The following is a 20,324-nucleotide window of genomic DNA, read 5'->3' on the forward strand; positions in this document are numbered from 1 at the left end:
GGGACCACGAGAAGTTATCTAGTCCAGCTCTCTGTGCTAAGGCAAGAACAAGTTTATATAGACCATCCCTGAACAGGTGTTTGTCTAACCTGTTCTTAAAAACCTCCAGTGATGGGAACTTCACAGCCTCCCTTGGAAGCCTATTCAAATGCTTTTCTTTATACCTAACCTAAATCTCCCTTGCTGCAAATTAAATTGATTACTTCTAGTCCTAATTTCAGTGGAGATGAAGAAAAATTGATCAGAGTCCTCTTTATAGCAGCCCTTAACATATCTGAAGACTTATCACATTCCTCTCACCCCCACACCTAGTCTTCTTTTCTTAAGACTAAAGGAGTCCAGTTTTTTCTAACTTTTCCTCAGAGACCATGTTTTCTAAGGCTTTTATCATTTCAGTATCTTTCTTCTGGACTCTCCAGTTTGTCGGTATCTTTCCTAAAGTGTGGCACCCAGAACTGGACATAGTACTGCAGCTGAGGCTGCACCAGTGCCAAACAGAGCAAGACAATTGCATCCCATGTTTTACATACAGTACTCCTGTTCATACACCCCAGAATGATATTCATTTTTTATCAAACTGCGTCATTTTGTTGACACATTCCATTTGTGATCCACTAAATCTTCAGATCCTTTTCAGCAGTACTGCCACCTAGCAAGTTATTCCCCATTTTGTAGTTCTACATTGATTTTTCTTTCCTAAGTGTTGTACTTTGCACTTGTCTTTAAAGAACTTCATCTTGTTGATTTCAGACCAATTCTCCGATTTGTCAAAGTCATTTTGAATTCTAATCCTGTCCTCCAAAGTGCTAGCAACTTCTCCCAACTTGGGGTCATCTGCAAATATAAGCAGAGGCATCTACAGGAATTTGAATTTGACCTCTTTTGGAGGGTCCTCACTGCAGCCGGGAGTAGCTCGCGCTCCCTGCCACAGCCCCGGGGCCAGGAGGAGTTCTGTGCCCCTGCTGATTATTTGGGGGGGTGGGGGGCATGGCCCTGCTTGCCCCCTCCTGCGCATGCCCCATTATCCAAGTCATCAATGAAAATATTGAATAGTACCAGGTCTAGAACAGACCCCTGTGCAACTCCACTAGATACACCCCCACCCCACTTTGACAGCAATCCATTAATAATTACTCCGGTTATGGTCTTTCAACCGGTTGAATTACCTTGTAGTAATTTCATCTAGGCCACATTTCCCTAATTTGCTTATGAGACTGTGTCAAAAGCCTTACTAAAATCAAGATCATCACATCTACAGCTTCCCTCCTATCCACTAGGCCAGTAACCCTGTCAAAGAGTTAGATTGGTTTGGCATGATTTGTTCTTGACAAATCTATGTTGGTTATTACTTACAACCCTATTATTAACATCTGAAGGCCAGTACAGTAACCAGCCGAAGAACTGGAATTTACTCTCAACATTCTTACACTAGGTTCACAATTAACTTCAATACTCAGATTCTTAGACCAGAAGGAACCATTCTGATCTTCTATTCTGACGTCCCGTATAGCACAGGCCACAGAACTTCCTGAAAATAATTCCTAGGGCATATCTTCTAGACAAACATCCAATCTTGATCTACAAATATTAAGACTTTAGTGTAGAACAATCAGTGCAACAAAAAACACCACTGTTGACTTACAAATTGTAGACCGCTTTCCCTCCCCCCATCCTCCAGACAAAGTAACTTAAATGGTAAAATATACATGTTTGTAAATCAGTATTCCAGCAAACTAACAAACCTTGCCTTACCTTTGAGGCATTTATGACAATATTCCTAGCAGATCCATGCTCATCTCCAGAGAAGGCTGGTTGATTATTGAAACCCTGCTTTACATTCACTGCAGTAAGTTCATCCTGCAAAGAGCATATTTTTCAGTTACGAAGAATTAAATTTAGAATTTAGGTTTTTTTAAATTTGATCATTTGCATAAACATATTTTTATAAAAGCAAGTCTTGGTGTGTCACACTGTATATTTTGCACGTAGACGGTGTATTCTCTATGTATGCTTTCTCTAAAATTGTATGAAAAGGGAAGATGACAGTATGCAACTCTTGTTCCCATTTACATGAAATTGTTCTTCCTAATTCCAGATTTCCAGGCTTCAGCTCAAACCTGTCTGTATTTTTGCTGGAGCAGGAGGGTTCCTATAAAAAGAGGAAAGAAGGAAGAACAGAAACTGCCTGGAGATCAAATCATCCAAGTGTTGGGGACACTGGGTCATGGCCACTAGGTAACTCGAGGGGATGGAAGACCACGAGTGTCGATGAAGCCCCCTCGCACTAGGCCCAAGTGTCCTTGGCCCCCCCTCCCGCCTGGAGGCACTCGCAGCAGCTCTGCGTACTAGGCCCAATTGTCCTTGGCCCTCCCGCCTGGAGGCACACACAGCAGTTATGCTGAGAATCTGCAACAATATGCTGCAGAGTCAGACTGCCTGAAACTAAGCAAGGCCAAACAGGGCAGATATGGAAGAACAATGCTGAATAAAGCAGCTTTATATGGTTTCAGAAATGGTACAGAGAACAAGGGCACTAGCTGGGAACTGGATTGGCTGGCTATATGGATACTTAGGGCAGCTTGCTATTGGATAAGTATGCTGGGAAAATGGATGTATAAAAGCCTGTGTAACTTCCTGCTCGGTGTGCAGGATTTGAGATTTTATTCTCCCTGTACCTTTTTGAAGCTGCAAATAAACTTTTCTGCTTCTCCACCCCGTTGTGATTATTGGGTGTAGCACACCGGGTAGCGAACCAACTCCAGCTGTTGTTTAGCCTCTCGGCACTGGGTGCCGGCAACACAAGTATCTGCGCATCAAGCCCACACACAATAGAACCAATATGGTTCTACTATTTGGGAGAGGGGAGGACGTGAAGCACAAACAGAGCAGAGTGTGACTCCACAGTCTTCTGTATGCCATAGGGCTGAGCTCTGCAGCAGGGCGAGCTCTGGGTTAGCCAAGAGCGTGGCAGGACTTGACTACACACATAAATCCAGGTCCAGGAACTGGATAGATCCACTAGCCACAAACCTCCATTATGGGGAACATGCAAGGCTAGGTGGACCCCTGCCTCTGTTTCCTCCATCTACACCTCTGCTTGCCTTTACTGGTAAGGCGGTCTGACCCTCTGACCAAACTAAAAAGCATTCCCTTTTGGGGTAAACAAAGGCCCAAAGGAAAACCACACAAGTCTGGAATTTTCCCCCTCTGTTCCAGTGGTATCACAACAGCCCTTTTTCCCCTTCACTGCCAGGGTGCCAGTACACTACCACTGTCAGGCAGCACCACAGGGAAGCCTGTGCCACCCTCTAATCAGAGGCTCCAGCCTCTAACATCTTACAGCAGCAAAACAGCTGCCCACCCCATGCATAATTCTCTGTGACCCACTTCCTACACTGGCCCATCTCACCTCCCCTTCCACAGGCCTTAGCATGGCCCCTTACTGGGAACCCTGCTTGCTGGCCTCGAGTCACTGGAGAACCTCATCAGCATGCTGCTCTTTGCAAGTCTCTCTTCACACTGGCAAACAAGACGTGGTACCTGCCTTTTATATTCTGCTTCCCCATTCCCAGCAAGCCTTGCTCTCAACAGTCACACAGTCCCTCCAAAAACCGTAACTCACAGAATACCAACTGAGACCCAGTGATAGAGGTGCCAGGCCTCCGGCTTGTCTGTTACATACAGGTTGTATTCAGCATTACAGCCAATGAACTGTACTGATCTGCACGTTTTTGTTGTTGTTATTGGTTTGGTTTTCTTTTGTTCTGGTGGGGAGTGAGAGGCAAAAGGATTCCATGGCCTGCCTGTGTTCCCGTCAGCTCCAACACTGTTTCCCCATGCAAAGCCCTTTCACGTGAGGCACTAGAATTTCTCTACACACAAACATGTTTACATATATATTTTTCCCCAAATGTATCATCTTAGGAGAATGACCGAACATAAATATTTAAGCTGCCATCACTACCACTGCCTTCTATTATCAGCACTTACTTCGCAGATGACCCTATTATCGGTCTCACTGCTCTTGGCTGCACTACAAGGGCCACTTTCTAAAATGACATGGTCTTCATAAAGAAGTTCTCCAGTGTATTGTTAAAGCCAAACATGGTCTTACTACACACACAAATGTAACCTTTCCATCTGCTTCCCCACCCCCTTCCTCAAAGATGTATTTAGTTTGGCCCGTAAAAGGGAAATCCCATGACAAAGATGTTCTACGTACAGTTTAGGCCCTTCAAGACTCATGTCTGAAGAGCCAGTAGCATTTATCCCACCTCTCCAAAGATGGCTCCATATTTTTAAGGCGGAGGGGCAAGAGTTAGGTTTACTTCTCATTGCTAAATGGAGCTATATGTCTGATCCTTGCCTCCCAGTCCTTCTACCAATGCTACAGAAAAGAGACACTGGCATCAAAAGTTGCGGATGCTGCATATCCAATGACATGGCTACACTCCTGAGCTAATTCTGGCACTTACCTGAATGCGTCGCAATGCTCAATGACCAAAAGCTTTCAGAAGGTATTTAAATGTTATACCATCCAAAGAGCACAAGACACATTTCAGAGGCACCCAGAACTCTTATTATTTTTGGATTAGAAACCTGAAGGCTTTCAGCTGAAGCTGTAGGAAACAGAAGGGATAACATTTCTATATTTTTATGCACTTGTGCTGTGGCAGCTGGGCGCATGACGCAAGTTAACAAAGAACAAATGAAACTGTTCACCACAGAAAGCACAAGCAGCACTGTTGCTTTAACAAGGCATTATAAATATCACAGGGACAATCAATAACCAGAGTAGATCTGGACTAAAAATTGTGTCTTGCATGTCCTTCTGAAAAAAAAAAATCAGTGAATTTGAAAGCGCTCTTGGATTGCCCAAAGCAGAGAGCTCCCACAGCTGGGGACTCTCTGCTCCAGCCCTTCAGATCACATATCTAGAAACTGTCAGCATCTCATGTGTTGTGATGGTGCATAGAGAGACATGATGTCAGACAGAATGAAGAACTTTACAGATTAGAATCAACATCTCCAATTGCTCCCAGAAACAAACAGGAAACCAATGCAGTTCAGAGAGCAAAGGTAATAATATGTTCCCACTGCATTACAGAGGCAGCTTCATTCCGACTTGAGATCTGTGGCAGGGTTTAAGAACACCATCCTATGTAGTCCTGCCCCAAGACCAGAGAGCAAGAACAGCATCTGATTTATGACAGGTACAAAGAGAAATGGTTTGTACCATATTTTGCTTTGCTGAAACTTTCTATGCAACCATTTCAGCTCAGTGGCTGAAACCACAACTGAAACAGATCTTTACTACCCATACTGAAACAGCCGGAATAATCAGCTACAACGAAGCAACGGTGCCCCTTTTGCAGTTCAACCTACTTCTTCTGGAGTCAGAGTAGCAGCTGTGTTAGTCTGTATTCGCAAAACGAAAAGGAGTACTTGTGGCACCTTAGAGACTAACCAATTTATTTGAGCATAAATAAGTGATGAAGTGAGCTGTAGCTCACGAAAGCTTATGCTCAAATAAATTGGTTAGTCTCTAAGGTGCCACAAGTACTCCTTTTCTTTCTTCTGGAGTGTTACTTTTGCAGTAGGAGTATTACGGTGAGAGATTATCACTACTATAAAGTTTTGACAGTGACTTGATCTTACAGAGATTTATGCTTGTGTTTACATTAAACAAGTGCACAGTCCTATTAATGGGACAATAAGAACTCAAAAAAGCTTGAGTAATCCCACTGAGGTCGGTGAATTAATCGCATGTACATACCTAGGTCTTTACAGGTTGGGGGTGTAACTTGCCAATTAAGACCTGCTCTAACAGCCTCCTCCAACTCCCTAAACTTCACCAAAACTAAACAAATACTGTGCAGAGGACATTTTTTTTTTCCAAAAATATATGGACTATAATCTTTTTTGGCAAAACAGTCTTCCAAAAGGAGTTTGACCTAGAAACTCCCCTTTTGGTTTATTTTGTTATCCTCAACAAGGAGCAGAGCTTTTGAGTATTTCTGGGAAGTCTGAAGGGTAACATAGGAATTATTCACTACAGTATTTTTGAATTTAAGAGAACTCTGAGCACTCTGCAGGGTTTATGAAGCCAGCCAGAAACACTAATCTGAATTTTAAATGAGTACAACAAAGTGCTAAAACCCTCTTCCCACCTACACTATCCCCCAAGACAGCCTTGAAAATTAGACCAACCAAGAGATGTAAGTGATCAAAAGGATTCTATATAGGGCTGCCAAACGATTAAAAAAATTAATTGCAATTAAGTTCGCGATTAAAAAAATGAATTGTTATTAATCACACTGTTAATAACAGAATACCATTTATTTAAATATTTTTGGGGTTTTCCTACATTTTCAAATATATTGATTTCTATTACAACACAGAATACAATGTGTACAGTACTCACTTTATATTTATTTTTTCTTACAAATATTTGTGCTGTAAAAAACAAATAGCGTTTTTCAATTCACCTCATACAAGTACTGTAATGCAATGTCTTTAGCATGAAAGTTGAACTTACAAATGTAGAATTATGTACAAAAAATAACTGCATTCAAAAATAGAACACTGTAAAACTTTAGAGCCTACAAGTCCCCTCAGTCCTACTTCTTGTTCAGTCAGTCAGACAAACTAATTTGTTTACATTTGCAGGAGATAATGCTGCCTGCTTCTTGTTTACAGTGTCACCAGAAAGTGAGAATAAGCGTTCGTATGGCAGTGTTGTAGCCGGCGTTGCAAGATATTTACATGCCAGATGCGTTTAAGATTTATATGTCCCTTCATGCTTCAACCACCATTCCAGAAGACATTCATCCATGGTGATGACGGGTTCTGCTCGATAATGATCCAAAGCAGTGCAGACCAACACATGTTCACTTTAATCATCTGAGTCAGATGTCACCAGCACAAGGTTGATTTTCTTTTTTGGTGATTCAGGTTCTGTAGTTTCCGCATCAGAGTGTTGCTCTTTTAAGACTTCTGAAAGCATGCGCCACACCACGTCCCTCTCAGATTTTGAAAGGCACTTCAGATTCTTAAATCTTGGTTTGAGAAATCTTACGTTTGTACCTTCTTTGCGTTTCATCAAATCTGCAGGGAAAGTGTTCTGAAAACAAACACGTGCTAGGTCATCATCTGAGACTGCTATAATATGAAATATATGGCAGAATGCAGGTAAAAGAGCAGGAGACATACTATTCTCCCCCAAGGAGTTCAGGTTTTTTTTAAACAAGCGTCATCAGTATGGAAGCATGTCCTCTGGAATGGTGGCCAAAGCATGGGCATATGAATGTTTAGCATGTCTGGCACATAAATACCTTGCAATGCCAGCTACAAAGTGCCATGTGATTTCTCAATTTCAGGTCACATTATAAAAAAGAAGCTGGCAGCATTATCTCCCCTAAATATAAACAAACTTTTTTGTCTTAGCAATTGCCTGAATAAGAATTAGGACTGAGTGGACTTGTAGGCACTAAAGTTTTACATCTTTTTGTTTTTGCATGCAGTTATGTAACAAAAAAAATCTACATTTGTAAGTTGCACTTTCAAGATGAGATTGCATTTTGGTACTTGTATGAGGTGAATTGAAAAATACTATTAATTTTGTTTATCATTTTTAAAGTGCAAATATCTGTAATAAAAATAATATAAAGTGATCACTGTACACTTTGTATTCTGTGTTGTAATAAAAATCAATATATTTGAAATGGTAGAAAAAACATCCAAAAACATTTAATAAATTTCAATTGGTATTCTATTGTCTAACCCTGTGGTTAAAATTTTGATTAATTGCAATTAATATTTTAATCGCAATTAATTTTTTTGAGTTAATAGTGTGAGTTACCTGCGATTAATCAACAGCCCTAATTCTAAGCAAACAAATAAAATGTAAAGTTGCAAAGAAAAATAATATATTTGTTACTGTTACTGCTCACTGCATAGATGACCTCAAAAGGTTTTGCTGTTTGTCTTTTTATTTTAATTCTGCTTTTTTGAAAATCTGTCCGTAAGTGACATTGTGTTCCAATATCCTACATACTGTTGACCCATGGCATGAGTTGAAGTTTAAGTGGTACCACAAATACTGTAGTTCTTTGGTTTGACTTTTCTTGGTCAAACAACAGTTCAGATACAAGAACTTTAAATGAATCCATGCCTCAAACAAATTTAGAGCTAGGTGGGGCTTCGGAGGAGTGGTTCACTTTTTTATTAATTTCTTTCCAATCAGCTTTTGATTTTAATAAATGAAGTTTAACATACCAAGAACAGAGGTCAATTAATCCAGGTACCAGATACCATCAAAAGATTCAAATATATCACCCTAGTTTAATTCAACCAATCATATTCATATAACTGAACACCCATCATACTAGGAAGGTTAAAAAAATTCAGAAATAAGAACCGTATCCCACTCTTGTTAATGTCAAAGAGAGATATCAATTCCTTTAATGGTGCAGGATCAGATCCTGAAAGTACAACTTTGTTAGAAAAAAATGCCAAGCAAATTAGTTATGTAACATCAGTAAAAAACTTAGGACTTGTCCACACAGAGAAGTTAGCGTGCAGGAAGCTAGCATGTGAAATTAAAGTGCACTAGTTACTCTGCACAAACACCCTGTGTAGACACTGCTTAGTGCCCTCAAGCTGTTTAGATTAGTACATCTCCAATTAAACTAATGCACACAAAGGCACTCAGTGCACAGTAAGTGTCCACACAGCTAGCGCACACCAGCTACCGAGGCTTTTCTCTGTGTAGACAACCCTAAATTGTACACAACTAGATGTACAAAGGTTGAGCATGTTATCACTTGGTTTAGCTTCAAAATCAAGCCATCTCCAAGCAACAAACACAGGAATGCCACACAGTGCTGTCACTTATGAGGAGACACACTGTACTGCACTGCACTGGATTTTGCAGGCTCTTGAAGGGACGTCAAGCCTGCTTTCAAGATGTCAAGCAGTGCCCCCAAGCAAGCCCAATCAAGATTTAAAACTGTTTTGTAGTTTTAAATAGTCATCCGAGTAGCTGAGCTCAAATTTTATTAAATCTTAATTGCTTTACAGAGCATTTTTGAGATCCATCTATGCATTCAGCACACTCATCTCCATAGTAGCTGAGCATTTATAAAAGGTAAGAAATTTTGAAAAGGATAATACATTAGAATGCTGATGTTCAGAGCATCCTCACCTTCCATAGTTTGAATCGAAGTTGCAGCTGTTCTACACCTCTAAGAAAAAGTCAGGCCCTGAACTTATTTCTGTCCTTCATTATTACACTCCTCATATACTGCCATTGTCATTGTATGGTAGAGTCTTGCAACACCTACCAAGTGCAGTCAAAAGAGCCTTCAGAATATTAGCACGACAATCTGCTGGGTTTCCCAGAACTGTGAGCCAGCGTGTTACCCCTCTGAGTCTCAGCAAGTGTGAGCTTTGCTGCTGCTAAGCTATGGTTGCCTTGCCAACAAACTTCAGGACTCTACCAGTCCAAACCTTGCCTTGCCAACAAACTTCAGGACTCTACCAGTCCAAACCTTGTCTAGCTGGTAAGAATGAGTGAGCTCCAATTCCCGAGTACCTCAAATATGTCTTTCTCTGCGGTGCTTAGCCCCTCTTACAGTAGCACCCACAAAACTTTACTGCTCCTTTAAAGAAAGAGTAAAAAGCAGTTTATTAACGTAACTGGGGTTAAACTCTCCACTTCAATCACAGCATTTTGAGTTGGTTTATGGTAAAAGTAAAGCAAATTCATTAACGAAAGGACATAGTTTTAAGTGACACCACGTATAAGGAATAAGGACAGAAATGGTTACAAACTAAAAATACGCTTCTATGATTAAAAATCAACAAAACTAGAGTCTTCTGTTCAAAGAAGTTTCTCTCATTACATAGCTGGCCCGGCATAGTTGGGCATAGCATAGTTGGCCCGGTCTTTAGCCAAGACCCAACACACAGAGCTCAAAGCACTTGGTTTCTTTGATTCCATGAAAGATAAAATAAGTGTTCTCTCCCATCTTTTTATAGGCCAGTAAACCTTTGAAATATATTCTTTGAAAAGTATGACCAGACAAAACTTCTCTCTCCTGCTGGGGTGTAGACACCATGCTGTCTTCTCCCCTGCTTGTTAGCTTTATTTACCTTATACGTACCTTCATTGTCTCTGTCTGACAACCAGGCAGGTCAGACAAGCAAATACATATTCCTTTTTCTAGGGCAGACTGGGTTTATGCATTGCTTGCCAAACACATTTTAACAGAATTCCAGCACACATTTACAACTCTTTGTACAAGCCCCATATATAAACCATGCAATGATTTTCAGGACCAGCATGTTACCAGTTTGTACATGATACCTTCCATGACAACACCTTTTAGATAAATATCATGACAACAGCATATGAAGTGCATTGAGCTGGTCAGGCCAGCTGAGTTTTATTGTTATGTACCAGGGAGCCCCTTGCCAACTGGCATCGGGGTGCTCCTAGGGTCACAATTAGTACATGACAGGCCTACTTCAATTAGTGTTTTTGAATCCAGAGAGAGAACACTGAATACAAGTACACCATAAATAATTATGTTCAAACAATGTTAAAGGATCACTGTGGGGTACTTCAGACTATATAGTTGTATAAGAATTTGTTTTTAATTTGCTGAAATCTGAAGAGACTCTTTTGCAACATTCTCCAGTAATGTTTATCACTCAGTCACTGCATCATTGGGCTAGTGAAGGAGAATCAGAAAGTAAATGACTAGAAAATTACAGGGAAAAATAAAATGGGAACTGCCCAGTGTATTTTGACATCCAGGCTAAATGAAGCATATGAAGTAAACAGACAGCAGAACTGGTGAATGGCAAATTAGATTTAAAATTATTTCAGTTTAATAGTGTTATTAAAAACAACGGATTTTTAAAAATGTAATTTTTAACCTGAGAGAATCCTTCAGAGGACTAAATTTAAAGGGGACCAACTTAAACCCACAAAAGAAAGGAAATGCAAAATAATATTCTTTACTCATTCTTGTGTCTAGAAGATATTGCATAATATACAGTAGTCACATTCAGCCACTGTGGTGTGGCCCCCTGCAATCTAAGTACAACAGGCATAAAAGGACACTAATGAACTGGCTCATGTGCGTGGGACACTGCTGTCAACCGGATAGAATCAGAATTACTGGCTTGTGTCTCATCAGTCCTGTACGTAGAGCCCTGCAAATCCACAGATATCCACGGACCATTTTTTCAGATTGAATATCAGATGCAGATACAAATTTTGTATATAGAGCCCTACAAATCTGCGGATATCTCCTTTACATCCACGGATGTGGCTATCCAGACCATTTTTGTGGATCACACATCAGATGTGGATACAAATTTGTATCCGCATAGTGCTCTACCTATATGTCTAAGAGCTAAGGAAGTTTCTCTTAAGCTGAAGTGGTAGAAGCCTGTGTTTCTGGAAAAGGAAGATGGAGTTTCTGCCCCCACCCTTGCTGTGAAGGCTCAAATGCACAATCCAGCACTAACAGGCACTTGTTTTGCCACTATTTACAGTACAGCTACAATAAATATTTTCCATATTAAACTCTGGATTCTCTTCCTTATGTGAATTATGAAGTCTGGTGGGGTTTTTTTTATTATTTTATTTTAAGCATTTTACATTTCCACCTTTTTTCTTTAGTACAATATTACAAGACAGACAAAGCATTATTCCCAGTCCATGATGGCTTCGATGATGCTTTGAGTGGCACAGAGCCGCACAAAGCCTCAGGACACTGCAACACAACTTCAATGCACTGTTGCACGGAAGAGATTTGACATAGTACCTGGGTACAGCTTGAACTTCATCAATTTACAGCATAGAGATGTTGGGGAGAGTTCTCCTCCTCTCTGGCTCCCACCTGTTGGTTTTCCCCATAAGAGACAGTGACCTGAGTCACTGTATCATGAAAATCCTGACTGATCCTTAACTATAAACATGTACAAAACTTATCACTAAAGTGCAAAATACATTAGTTATATGTGTTAACTGAAGTGTCCATTAGATTGGCTATATTTCCATTTGCAGAAGTTGCTGCTGGGGGTGGGGGGGGGTGTGTAAGTAAGTAAATGCATGACTGATTAATTCAACATGCCATCTTGAAACACACCTAACAATTTCTTTCCATTTGACTGATGAGATTTCAAACAGAGGTGTGGTCATCTTTCAACATATATGAAGGAATTAGTGCTATCAGTTGGATTTAGGAGATAAAGAAACACAGCATACAGTGCTAACATGCTGTAACATGGTATTTCATTGATGACACCACACAAAGCAACTACAAGGGGTTAGAAATGAGTTATTATGAAGCTGTGATTTATAGTGGTTATGAAACGGGATTGTGTGCCAGGAACTCGTGTGTTCAAATCACATTGACACCCTAGTGACCTTGTATAAAGCATTTAGGGCTGACTCTGCCCATGGGCGTAGAATGCAACTCAACACAAGGCTGGTATAGCCAGTGCCAGACCCTCATCCTCTCTGTAAAACAGGAACACTTAACTACCTACCACATACAGTTGCTATGAGGATTAGTTAACATTTGTAAACCTCTTTGAAGAGATAAAACATAAACCCAGAGAAAGTAACCATGTGTGTGTGTGTCTCTCTCTCTCTCTCACACACACACACACACACACACGCACAAGCTGTTTTTGAGATGTACAAGGATGCATTTTAGTACACATCAAATTTGAGAGTTCTATATCAGAAAGACAACGTCTCCTCTATCATGGGAATTAGGATTACAGCATAATATTAAGAGCCTGACTCAAAGACCGCAGAAGTCAATGGGAGTCTTTCCACTCACTTCAGCTATCATCTACCTCATGTATCTGGGTTTTTTCCTTATAAACTATACCAGCATAAATACACACATATAAACTGCATGTCTAAAGGAAGGTTCAGGTCTGAGAGTACACATTTAGATTGTCTTTCAAACCTTCACATACCAACCTTAATTTTAAAATGGGCAATTTGAGGCTTCTCCCCCGTCCCCCGTAAAATACTAGGTGTGATTAGACAATACTTTGAGCTGTCAATATTTTTTTTTTAAAAAAATCACATTTTGAGCCACACAACTGCAAAACCATTTGTGAGCTGGGAAGAGTTTTGTTGTTATTATTTCAGGTATTTTCTCGCTCTCATATAAAATGTGAATAGCAACCTGTTTCTGTCATTTGCTAACAAATTTGTCATAGACAAAGACTAGTACACTGAAATTAAACCTGGATTGCATTTTCAGACCTACTGGATTACTATTAAACATTTTAGAAATGCTCTATATAAAAAATTAACAGTATACAAGCTGTTATGATCAGCTTCTGTGTTTTTGTGTTTATTTTTCCAGTCTAAGAATGAAAACAAAACTGAGATAAAAAATGAAATACAAAAATGTAGAATTAAATCCAGAGTATGTACCAATAAGGACAGGTGAATGAGTCAGAGCTGCACATGTTCAGCTACATTTGTAATGCTATCTTTATATTCTCTGTAGGCATTTGTAAGGTAACAGACATTACTGAAAAAGCAGATGTCTTAGCTGATAAGCATGTATAATGTCTCATTAATTTCAGCTCTGGCCTAAACTCTCACAAAAAACGTATTTCCTTTTTTCAGCCGGCAGCAGTGACAGACGGAGGGATTGGATTTTGGGGCCTTTACTCCCAGGCTAAAGTACTAGTTCGGGTACCCAAACCCTTCCTAAGTAAGGCCATGGATAGTTCTCTGAAAACATCCACTTAATATGAAGCGGCAGTCAAAAAAGCAAACAGAATGTTGGGAATCATTAAGAAAGGGATAGATAATAAGACAGAAAATATCATATTGCCTCTATATAAATCCATGGTAGACCCACATCTTGAATACTGCATGCAGATGTGGTCGCCCCATCTAAAAAAAAGATATATTGGAATTAGAAAAGGTTCATAAAAGAGCAACAAAAATTAAGAGTATGGAACATCTTCTGTATTAGGAGAGATTAAAAGGACTGGGGCTTGTCAGATTGGAAAAGAGAGGACTAAGGGGGGGGATGAGATAGAGGTCTATAAAATCAAGACTGGTGTGGAAAAAGTAAATAAGGAAGTGTTATAACACAAGAATTAGGGGGTCACAAACTAAAATTAATAGGCAGCAGGTTTAAAACAAACAAAAGGAAGTATTTCTCCACACAACGCAGAGTCACCTTCTGGAACTTTTTACCAGAGGATGTTGTGAAGGCCAAAACTATAACAGGGTTCAAAAAAGAGCTAGATAAATTCATGGAGGATGTGTCCACCAATGGCTATTAGCCAGGATGGGCAGGGATGGTGTCCCTAACCTCTGTTTGCCAGAAGCGGAGAATGGGCGACACGGGACGGATCACTTGGCGATTACCTGTTCTGTTCATTCCCTCTGGAGCACCTGGCATTGGTCTGACCCCGTATGGCCGTTCTTATGTTCATGTCTATACTGCGATTTTAGCCACTGATGCGGCTGCCCTGGCACAAATCCCCAGCATATACATGGTTTATAGTAGTGCAGCTGATTTATAACTGAGATCAAGAAATAACTCCCTAAAACAGATGAGAAAGCACATAGATAACATATTATACTAGTTACCTCTTATGGATGATGCAATACATTGCAAGTGGGTGGGAGAGGAAGCAGGGGAGGATTAGTCTTAATGTTAATATGGCAATTAGTGCTTTCTAGGGTAACTATTCAGAATGGTGCTTCCATTACTTTGGAAAGGGAAAAACACTGAGCTCTAAAGCCGAGTGTATCAGAGGCTGTGAAGATTACACACTGAACATATTAAATGGATCCGCAGAGCATGAGAGAAAGGAGTGATTTACATGTACTTTCAAAGGGCCTAAAAAGAATAGGCATGTTCTGAACCTGCATAAGGGAATCGTGTTGGGATAGATTTCCCTGTTATGCTGGATGAAACAATTCAGTATCTGAAACAAAATAAAGTATTGGTTATGGATGTAGTGGGAGGCATTTTAAACCTAAGAGAACTGAAGTTCGGGAAGAGTCATGCTGTATGCTTCTAGTTTGGAAAGAACAATGGAAACCCCTTCCTGACTGGGGGCACTTCTTAAATACAACAGTGATGTGCATGACACGAAATTGTTATACTTTGAATTTGATTCTGTAAATCATTTTGAGATTTAATAGTCTCCTTCATACAAGTTATAAGGACGAAATTCGATAATGCTTTTTAAGTCAATGGAACTACTTATATGAGCAAAACAGGGAGGACCTGGCCCTAATGCTGTATTGTATTATTTAGGTTAAGTGTTATGCCTTAGATCTGTGTTAGACAGCATTTAATGTGAGTTGAGTTTATTTTAAAAGGACACTGTCAACTTGAAATCTAATAAGCATTTTTTTTAAAAAAAAAGGAAAAAAAGTAGGTTTAGGTACTACACTTGCCCCGAGTTCCCCTGCAATCACATTTTCCTTAATTTTTTTCAATGTTTTTCTCTCCTATGTTATGTGAAAAATGCAGTCATTCAACAGATGAAGCTGAATACACAGTGAAACTTTCTAAGTGCCAAGTATTGTCCAAAGTAATACACCAAAAAATAATTCTTTAATCTTTCTTTTATAGCAGTTTTAGGTAAAAAAATATTCAGACAGAAGTGAGATTTTTAAGTTGAAGGTGTGCCTTCAACCATCCTTTTGTATCTGTAAGTAATTACTAATTCCAAAGAGACTGACCAATTGTAAAAAACATTGAACACCAGGTCTTAAAGCCTACAATACCTCATATTTGCATCCACTTACTGTAAAACCAGATTTGAGATATAGAGCTTGACAATTCAACATATGAGGTGTTGCCTGTTCTCGATGGAGTGTGAATTTGGTAAAGGATGAAATGATGGTTTTTGACACCACACTAATCAAAAATATCTACTCTAACTTGCTCCTAACTTTTCTTCAATCAATCATTTTAAGCTTATTACCACTTTCCAAAAATGATGACTATGGTTTAACAACAGAGACGGAGTGATGCTGGTAGTGTAATTTCATACTGTGTATGCTCACTGCAACAAACACATAGCAATGCAACGTGTGAACATAAAGTGAGCAAGTCTTCCCCCTAAGTTATGCTTCAATCAATTATCTCATGGCAAATAATAGGCCGGTTGCAGTTATTTTCTACTTACTAATATGCCCATGCAGTGTGTTCTAAATATTAACCATCTGGACACTTACCACTATCACGCTTATTGTAACTGACTGCATATGTATAAAATGTATCTGCAAGAATCAGTCCACTTCCTAACTAAAAATATATCGCATTCCTGAGCTAAAAATTGATCTGTGTATGTAGTCACACCTTAGTCCAAATACAGTTCTGTAAGTTTGGTCAAGATCACTTGTAAAAATATATAATGTGTCACAAAATAATGGTAACCTACAATTTTATTTATAAATATGACAACAAGGGCAGCATGTGGGATGGAAGCAGAGGCCGGAAGAAACAAGAGTTCAGAGGATTGGTAATGGGATAGAAAATGGAGCTTTTATCTAAATCACTAGTCCAAATCCATCTGAAGTCAGCCGTCACCAGAAGTAGTTACAATCTGATGACTGTTTGGTGACCTATATGAATCAGTTGGTGGTTTAAGTCTAATTCATAGCAGATGCGTCCGTGTTCGCAAATCACCATCAAAATTAGCATCACTGACATCCTTGCTGGCTGTCTCAGCAAAGAAACCAAAGACTGAATGGGCCATGATAACCAGGTGACCTGGAGAATCTTACATTGCTGCTGCCCATGCTATACTTGCTCCATAGATAACTAGAGAGATTCATTCTCCAGGACTCAGGCTGGCAACTTTCATAAATGGTTAACTCACCGAAAAAAGATGTGGGGAAAGAGTGGAAGTGCTCTAGGAACAGTACATACAGCTACTAAGGAGAGGAATAGCAAGGAATGGAAGTATGTGGCCTTCATACCACACAAGGGGCCATGAGCCTGATCCAAAGCCCAACAAAGTCAATGGAAAAAGCGAGTCTCTCACGGATTTCAATGGGCTTTGGATCAAACCCCAGGACTTTAGAGACAGCCAAAGGCATAATCAGCTTGAAGCGGGAGCTTTGAACGTAAAAGAAATATAAAGATGAAATGGGGAAATCTTCTTGGCAAAAGGAAAAAAAATGTACAGGAAGCAGATATACTGACAGACAGTGTAATGGATTGTCAGATTTTACAGAGAAGCACCAACTAGAACATATTGCCCGTCCTGAATTACTCTCCCAAGTCCTCAATAAAGGAATTAACCATAATTCTAGATATGTTTTTGTTATATTACCAGAGACAACAGCAGCATAGAGACTATGATCAAATGTTTGGATAATATTTGAGAGCAGCAAGTATGGTTCGTCCTTCCCCTTCCCCCTTTGACCAAGTTTTAAAAATACATTTTCAAGTCTCTGAATTCCTTGGGCTGCATCTTACCTTAGAACTGAAGGTCACTCAGAGCCCACTGCTTAAGATTTAAGAAACTATGTTTTAGTAATTAATAAATTCTCACTTGAGATGGCCATGCATCCAGCTGCCCTTTGAAATTAGAATCATTATCCCTACTTCTGTGGTCTCAGATCTCTATTTGGTTTACCTGCAAGTCAACACATCAGCAAGCACTGCCTAAGAGTTACTTGATGACAGGTTTCAGAGTAGCAGCCGTGTTAGTCTGTATCCGCAAAAAGAAAAGGAGTACTTGTGGCACCATAGAGACTAACAAATTTATTTGAACATAAACTTGCATCCCATGAAGTGAGCTGTAGCTCACGAAAGCTTATGCTCAAATAAATTCGTTAGCCTCTAAGGTGCCACAAGTACTCCTTTTCTTTTAAGAGTTACTTGTTATTTTGGGATTTGTAATTTTACAATCTAGATTAACAATTCGAGGGCACATTTTCTTAAAATGCACTTTTAGAAAGAAAAATACCAAATTTTTGTAACAACAGAAGGACATGAACACTTGCACTTCCCAGAAGGTTTTACCTCAACAAATTTGAGGATCCATCTCCTTTCAATTATCTTTGCTGATTAATACGTAATTGTTTTCCCCTCCCTCCCTCAATTACATTCAAAATATCTATGAGGGCAATGACTACCATTTGGCTGAGGTCACAGTAAGAAAAGGAAAGTCACCCAGGCAAAATGGTTTACAGGTGACTGAAGCTTTAACCTGTACAAAACACTACAGATGGGAAGCAGGTGAGTCAAAAAATAAACAAGTCCCATGACAAATTGTAGCAGAGTGATTATTTTAACAAGCAATTATTTTTAAACAATTGCTTGTTAATTGCAGCGTACCCTACCTACAGAATGCCATGGTTACTGCACTGTACCTGCTAGTGGCACCCAGAGTGCTGAAGCAACGCACCTAGAAGTCAAGCAAACAGCTTTTTTTTCAGCAGATGTTACTGACCATTGACCAACAGCCAAATAACTTGCCTATTGCGCTACAGCATCCATGGACATAGACAAGCCTCTGCCCGTCTATAATGATTGTCCATCTCCTCTGGGTCAGAATTTCCTGCCCCAGAAGGCGGGAGGGAAGGGAAATCAGTTCCCCCAGGGTTGCCAGCGGAGGGGGTCTCCTGTTAACACAGGTCCAGAGAGCTGTCATGCCTGCCCAGCCTCGCCGCAGAAAATGCAAGTCAGTGGGGGGTGCCTTGCCTTGCCTTGCCAGCCGACATTTTTCAAAAGTTTAAAAGGCTTCACTAGGGAGGGGAGGGGAGGGGAGGGGAATGGGGCGGCAGCAGCCGGGGCTGCCTCAGGCCCAGGCTGGGAGCAGCCCCCCAGTGAAGGCATCACCGCCCCGGTTCAGGGCTCCCCCCACACTGGCAGCAGCTCCGCTCCGGCAGGCTCCTTTCCCACCACCCCACCCCCAGACGCGCGCCCCCATCACCCCTTCAGGTGGCCGCCGGGCAAACTTCTGCCCCTCGCCAGCTCCGCGGAGCCCCCGCCCGGCGCAGCCGAAGGCTCGGGCTCTCACCTCCTTCTGCTTGGGGTCCTGGGGGTAGACGTCGGGCGGCCCCAGCCGGGGGCGTTTGAGAGGTCTCTGCTCATAGCTGAGAAGCCCGAAGGCGGCCATGATCTCTCATGTTAGCCGGCAAAATGAATGAGAGTTGGAGACGGAGCAGGCTCTGAGCACCAGGGAGCAGCACTTTGCAGACAGGCTCCCTCTCTCCGTCTGGCTCGCTCTCTCCTGCAGCGGCGAGCGAGGCCGGCTGGATGCTGCCTCCTGACAGACACCCACCAGCATCGCCCCCAGGCTGCTGCCAAGCAAGTGCCCCACAGCTAGGGCTCCGGCAGGGCAGGGCAGTGTGTGCCCTGGGACAGCTGGAGGGAGGGTTTTGGGGGCGGGGTATTTCCCCCCTCGCCAGCCCTGCCAGGGCTCCCTCTCTCACTCTAGGATAATTTCACTGAGGGGATTTCAAACCGGCCTGGCTATTTCTTTTTCAACTATATCACTTAAAGACACATCCAAGTCACTCATCAGGAGGGAGATGCCTTCCAATTGCATCCAGAACGAGGGGTTGATGGTAGATGCCCGACTGCAACGCAGAGCAAAATCCTTCCTCCTGAAAGGGGCTCAGAAATAAACTGGTTTAAAATTAATCTCCAAGTGAAAGAGAAAGCATTAATCTCCACATAACTGAGATGAGCTAGATCGGCTCATAGCAGGACATTGACTAATAACTTGGGTCATAACAAAGCAAAACTTTTTTTTAAAGTGTTATTTGGCTATTTCTGACATTAAATGTTTAAACAGATAAAGTGTTTCTCCCCCCTCCATGCCTACAGCTCTGGGGGCTTGGGTGACTCCCACAAATGCTAGTAGATGGAAGTGAGCACAGCTGAGGCCTGAAAGAGATTGAGGAGGGGGAGGCAGGTGGGAATCTGCAGGAATTTTGTCTGTGCCTGTTAAGTGGCTGCTTCCTACTGCTTCAAAATGAAACTGCCGTCCCTAAGTGCTTCCACTTAGAAATAATGTGAAGGAAATGGGATATGGGCTCTGCAAAATGCAGCAGACTTTCACAGTGGCTTACAGCCTGGTTAACTGCTTTCTTAACTCCAGTGTGTTTGGTGGATGTATTATGGAGAGTGATGGAGAAACACCCATAGCTATTGCACAAAAAGACACCTTCTCTGCATAGCACTCCACTGTACTTTATTTTGAGAGATGTTATTCATTTAGTCGCAAACTTACCTACATTCAACAAACTTGGTGTCACTTCTCCTGACTCACTTTTACTG

General features: G+C 41.0%; 1 protein-coding gene across 1 annotated transcript in view; it reads right to left on the reverse strand.

The window, feature by feature from the left end:
• MED12L (mediator complex subunit 12L) overlaps window positions 1-19,367 on the reverse strand; it is a 328,770-nt gene extending 309,403 nt beyond the window's left edge. Inside the window, exons 1-2 of the mRNA XM_074963764.1 lie at window positions 19,060-19,367; window positions 1,753-1,857 (exon numbers count right to left, since the gene is read on the reverse strand). Of these exons, the coding sequence (XP_074819865.1) occupies window positions 1,753-1,857; window positions 19,060-19,158 (204 nt within the window). The 5' untranslated portion in view covers window positions 19,159-19,367. The remainder of the gene's footprint in view (window positions 1-1,752; window positions 1,858-19,059) is intronic.
• Window positions 19,368-20,324: the final 957 nt, after the last annotated feature.

This window comes from Natator depressus, chromosome 9 (assembly GCF_965152275.1).
Source record: "Natator depressus isolate rNatDep1 chromosome 9, rNatDep2.hap1, whole genome shotgun sequence".
NCBI lineage: Eukaryota > Metazoa > Chordata > Testudines > Cheloniidae > Natator > Natator depressus.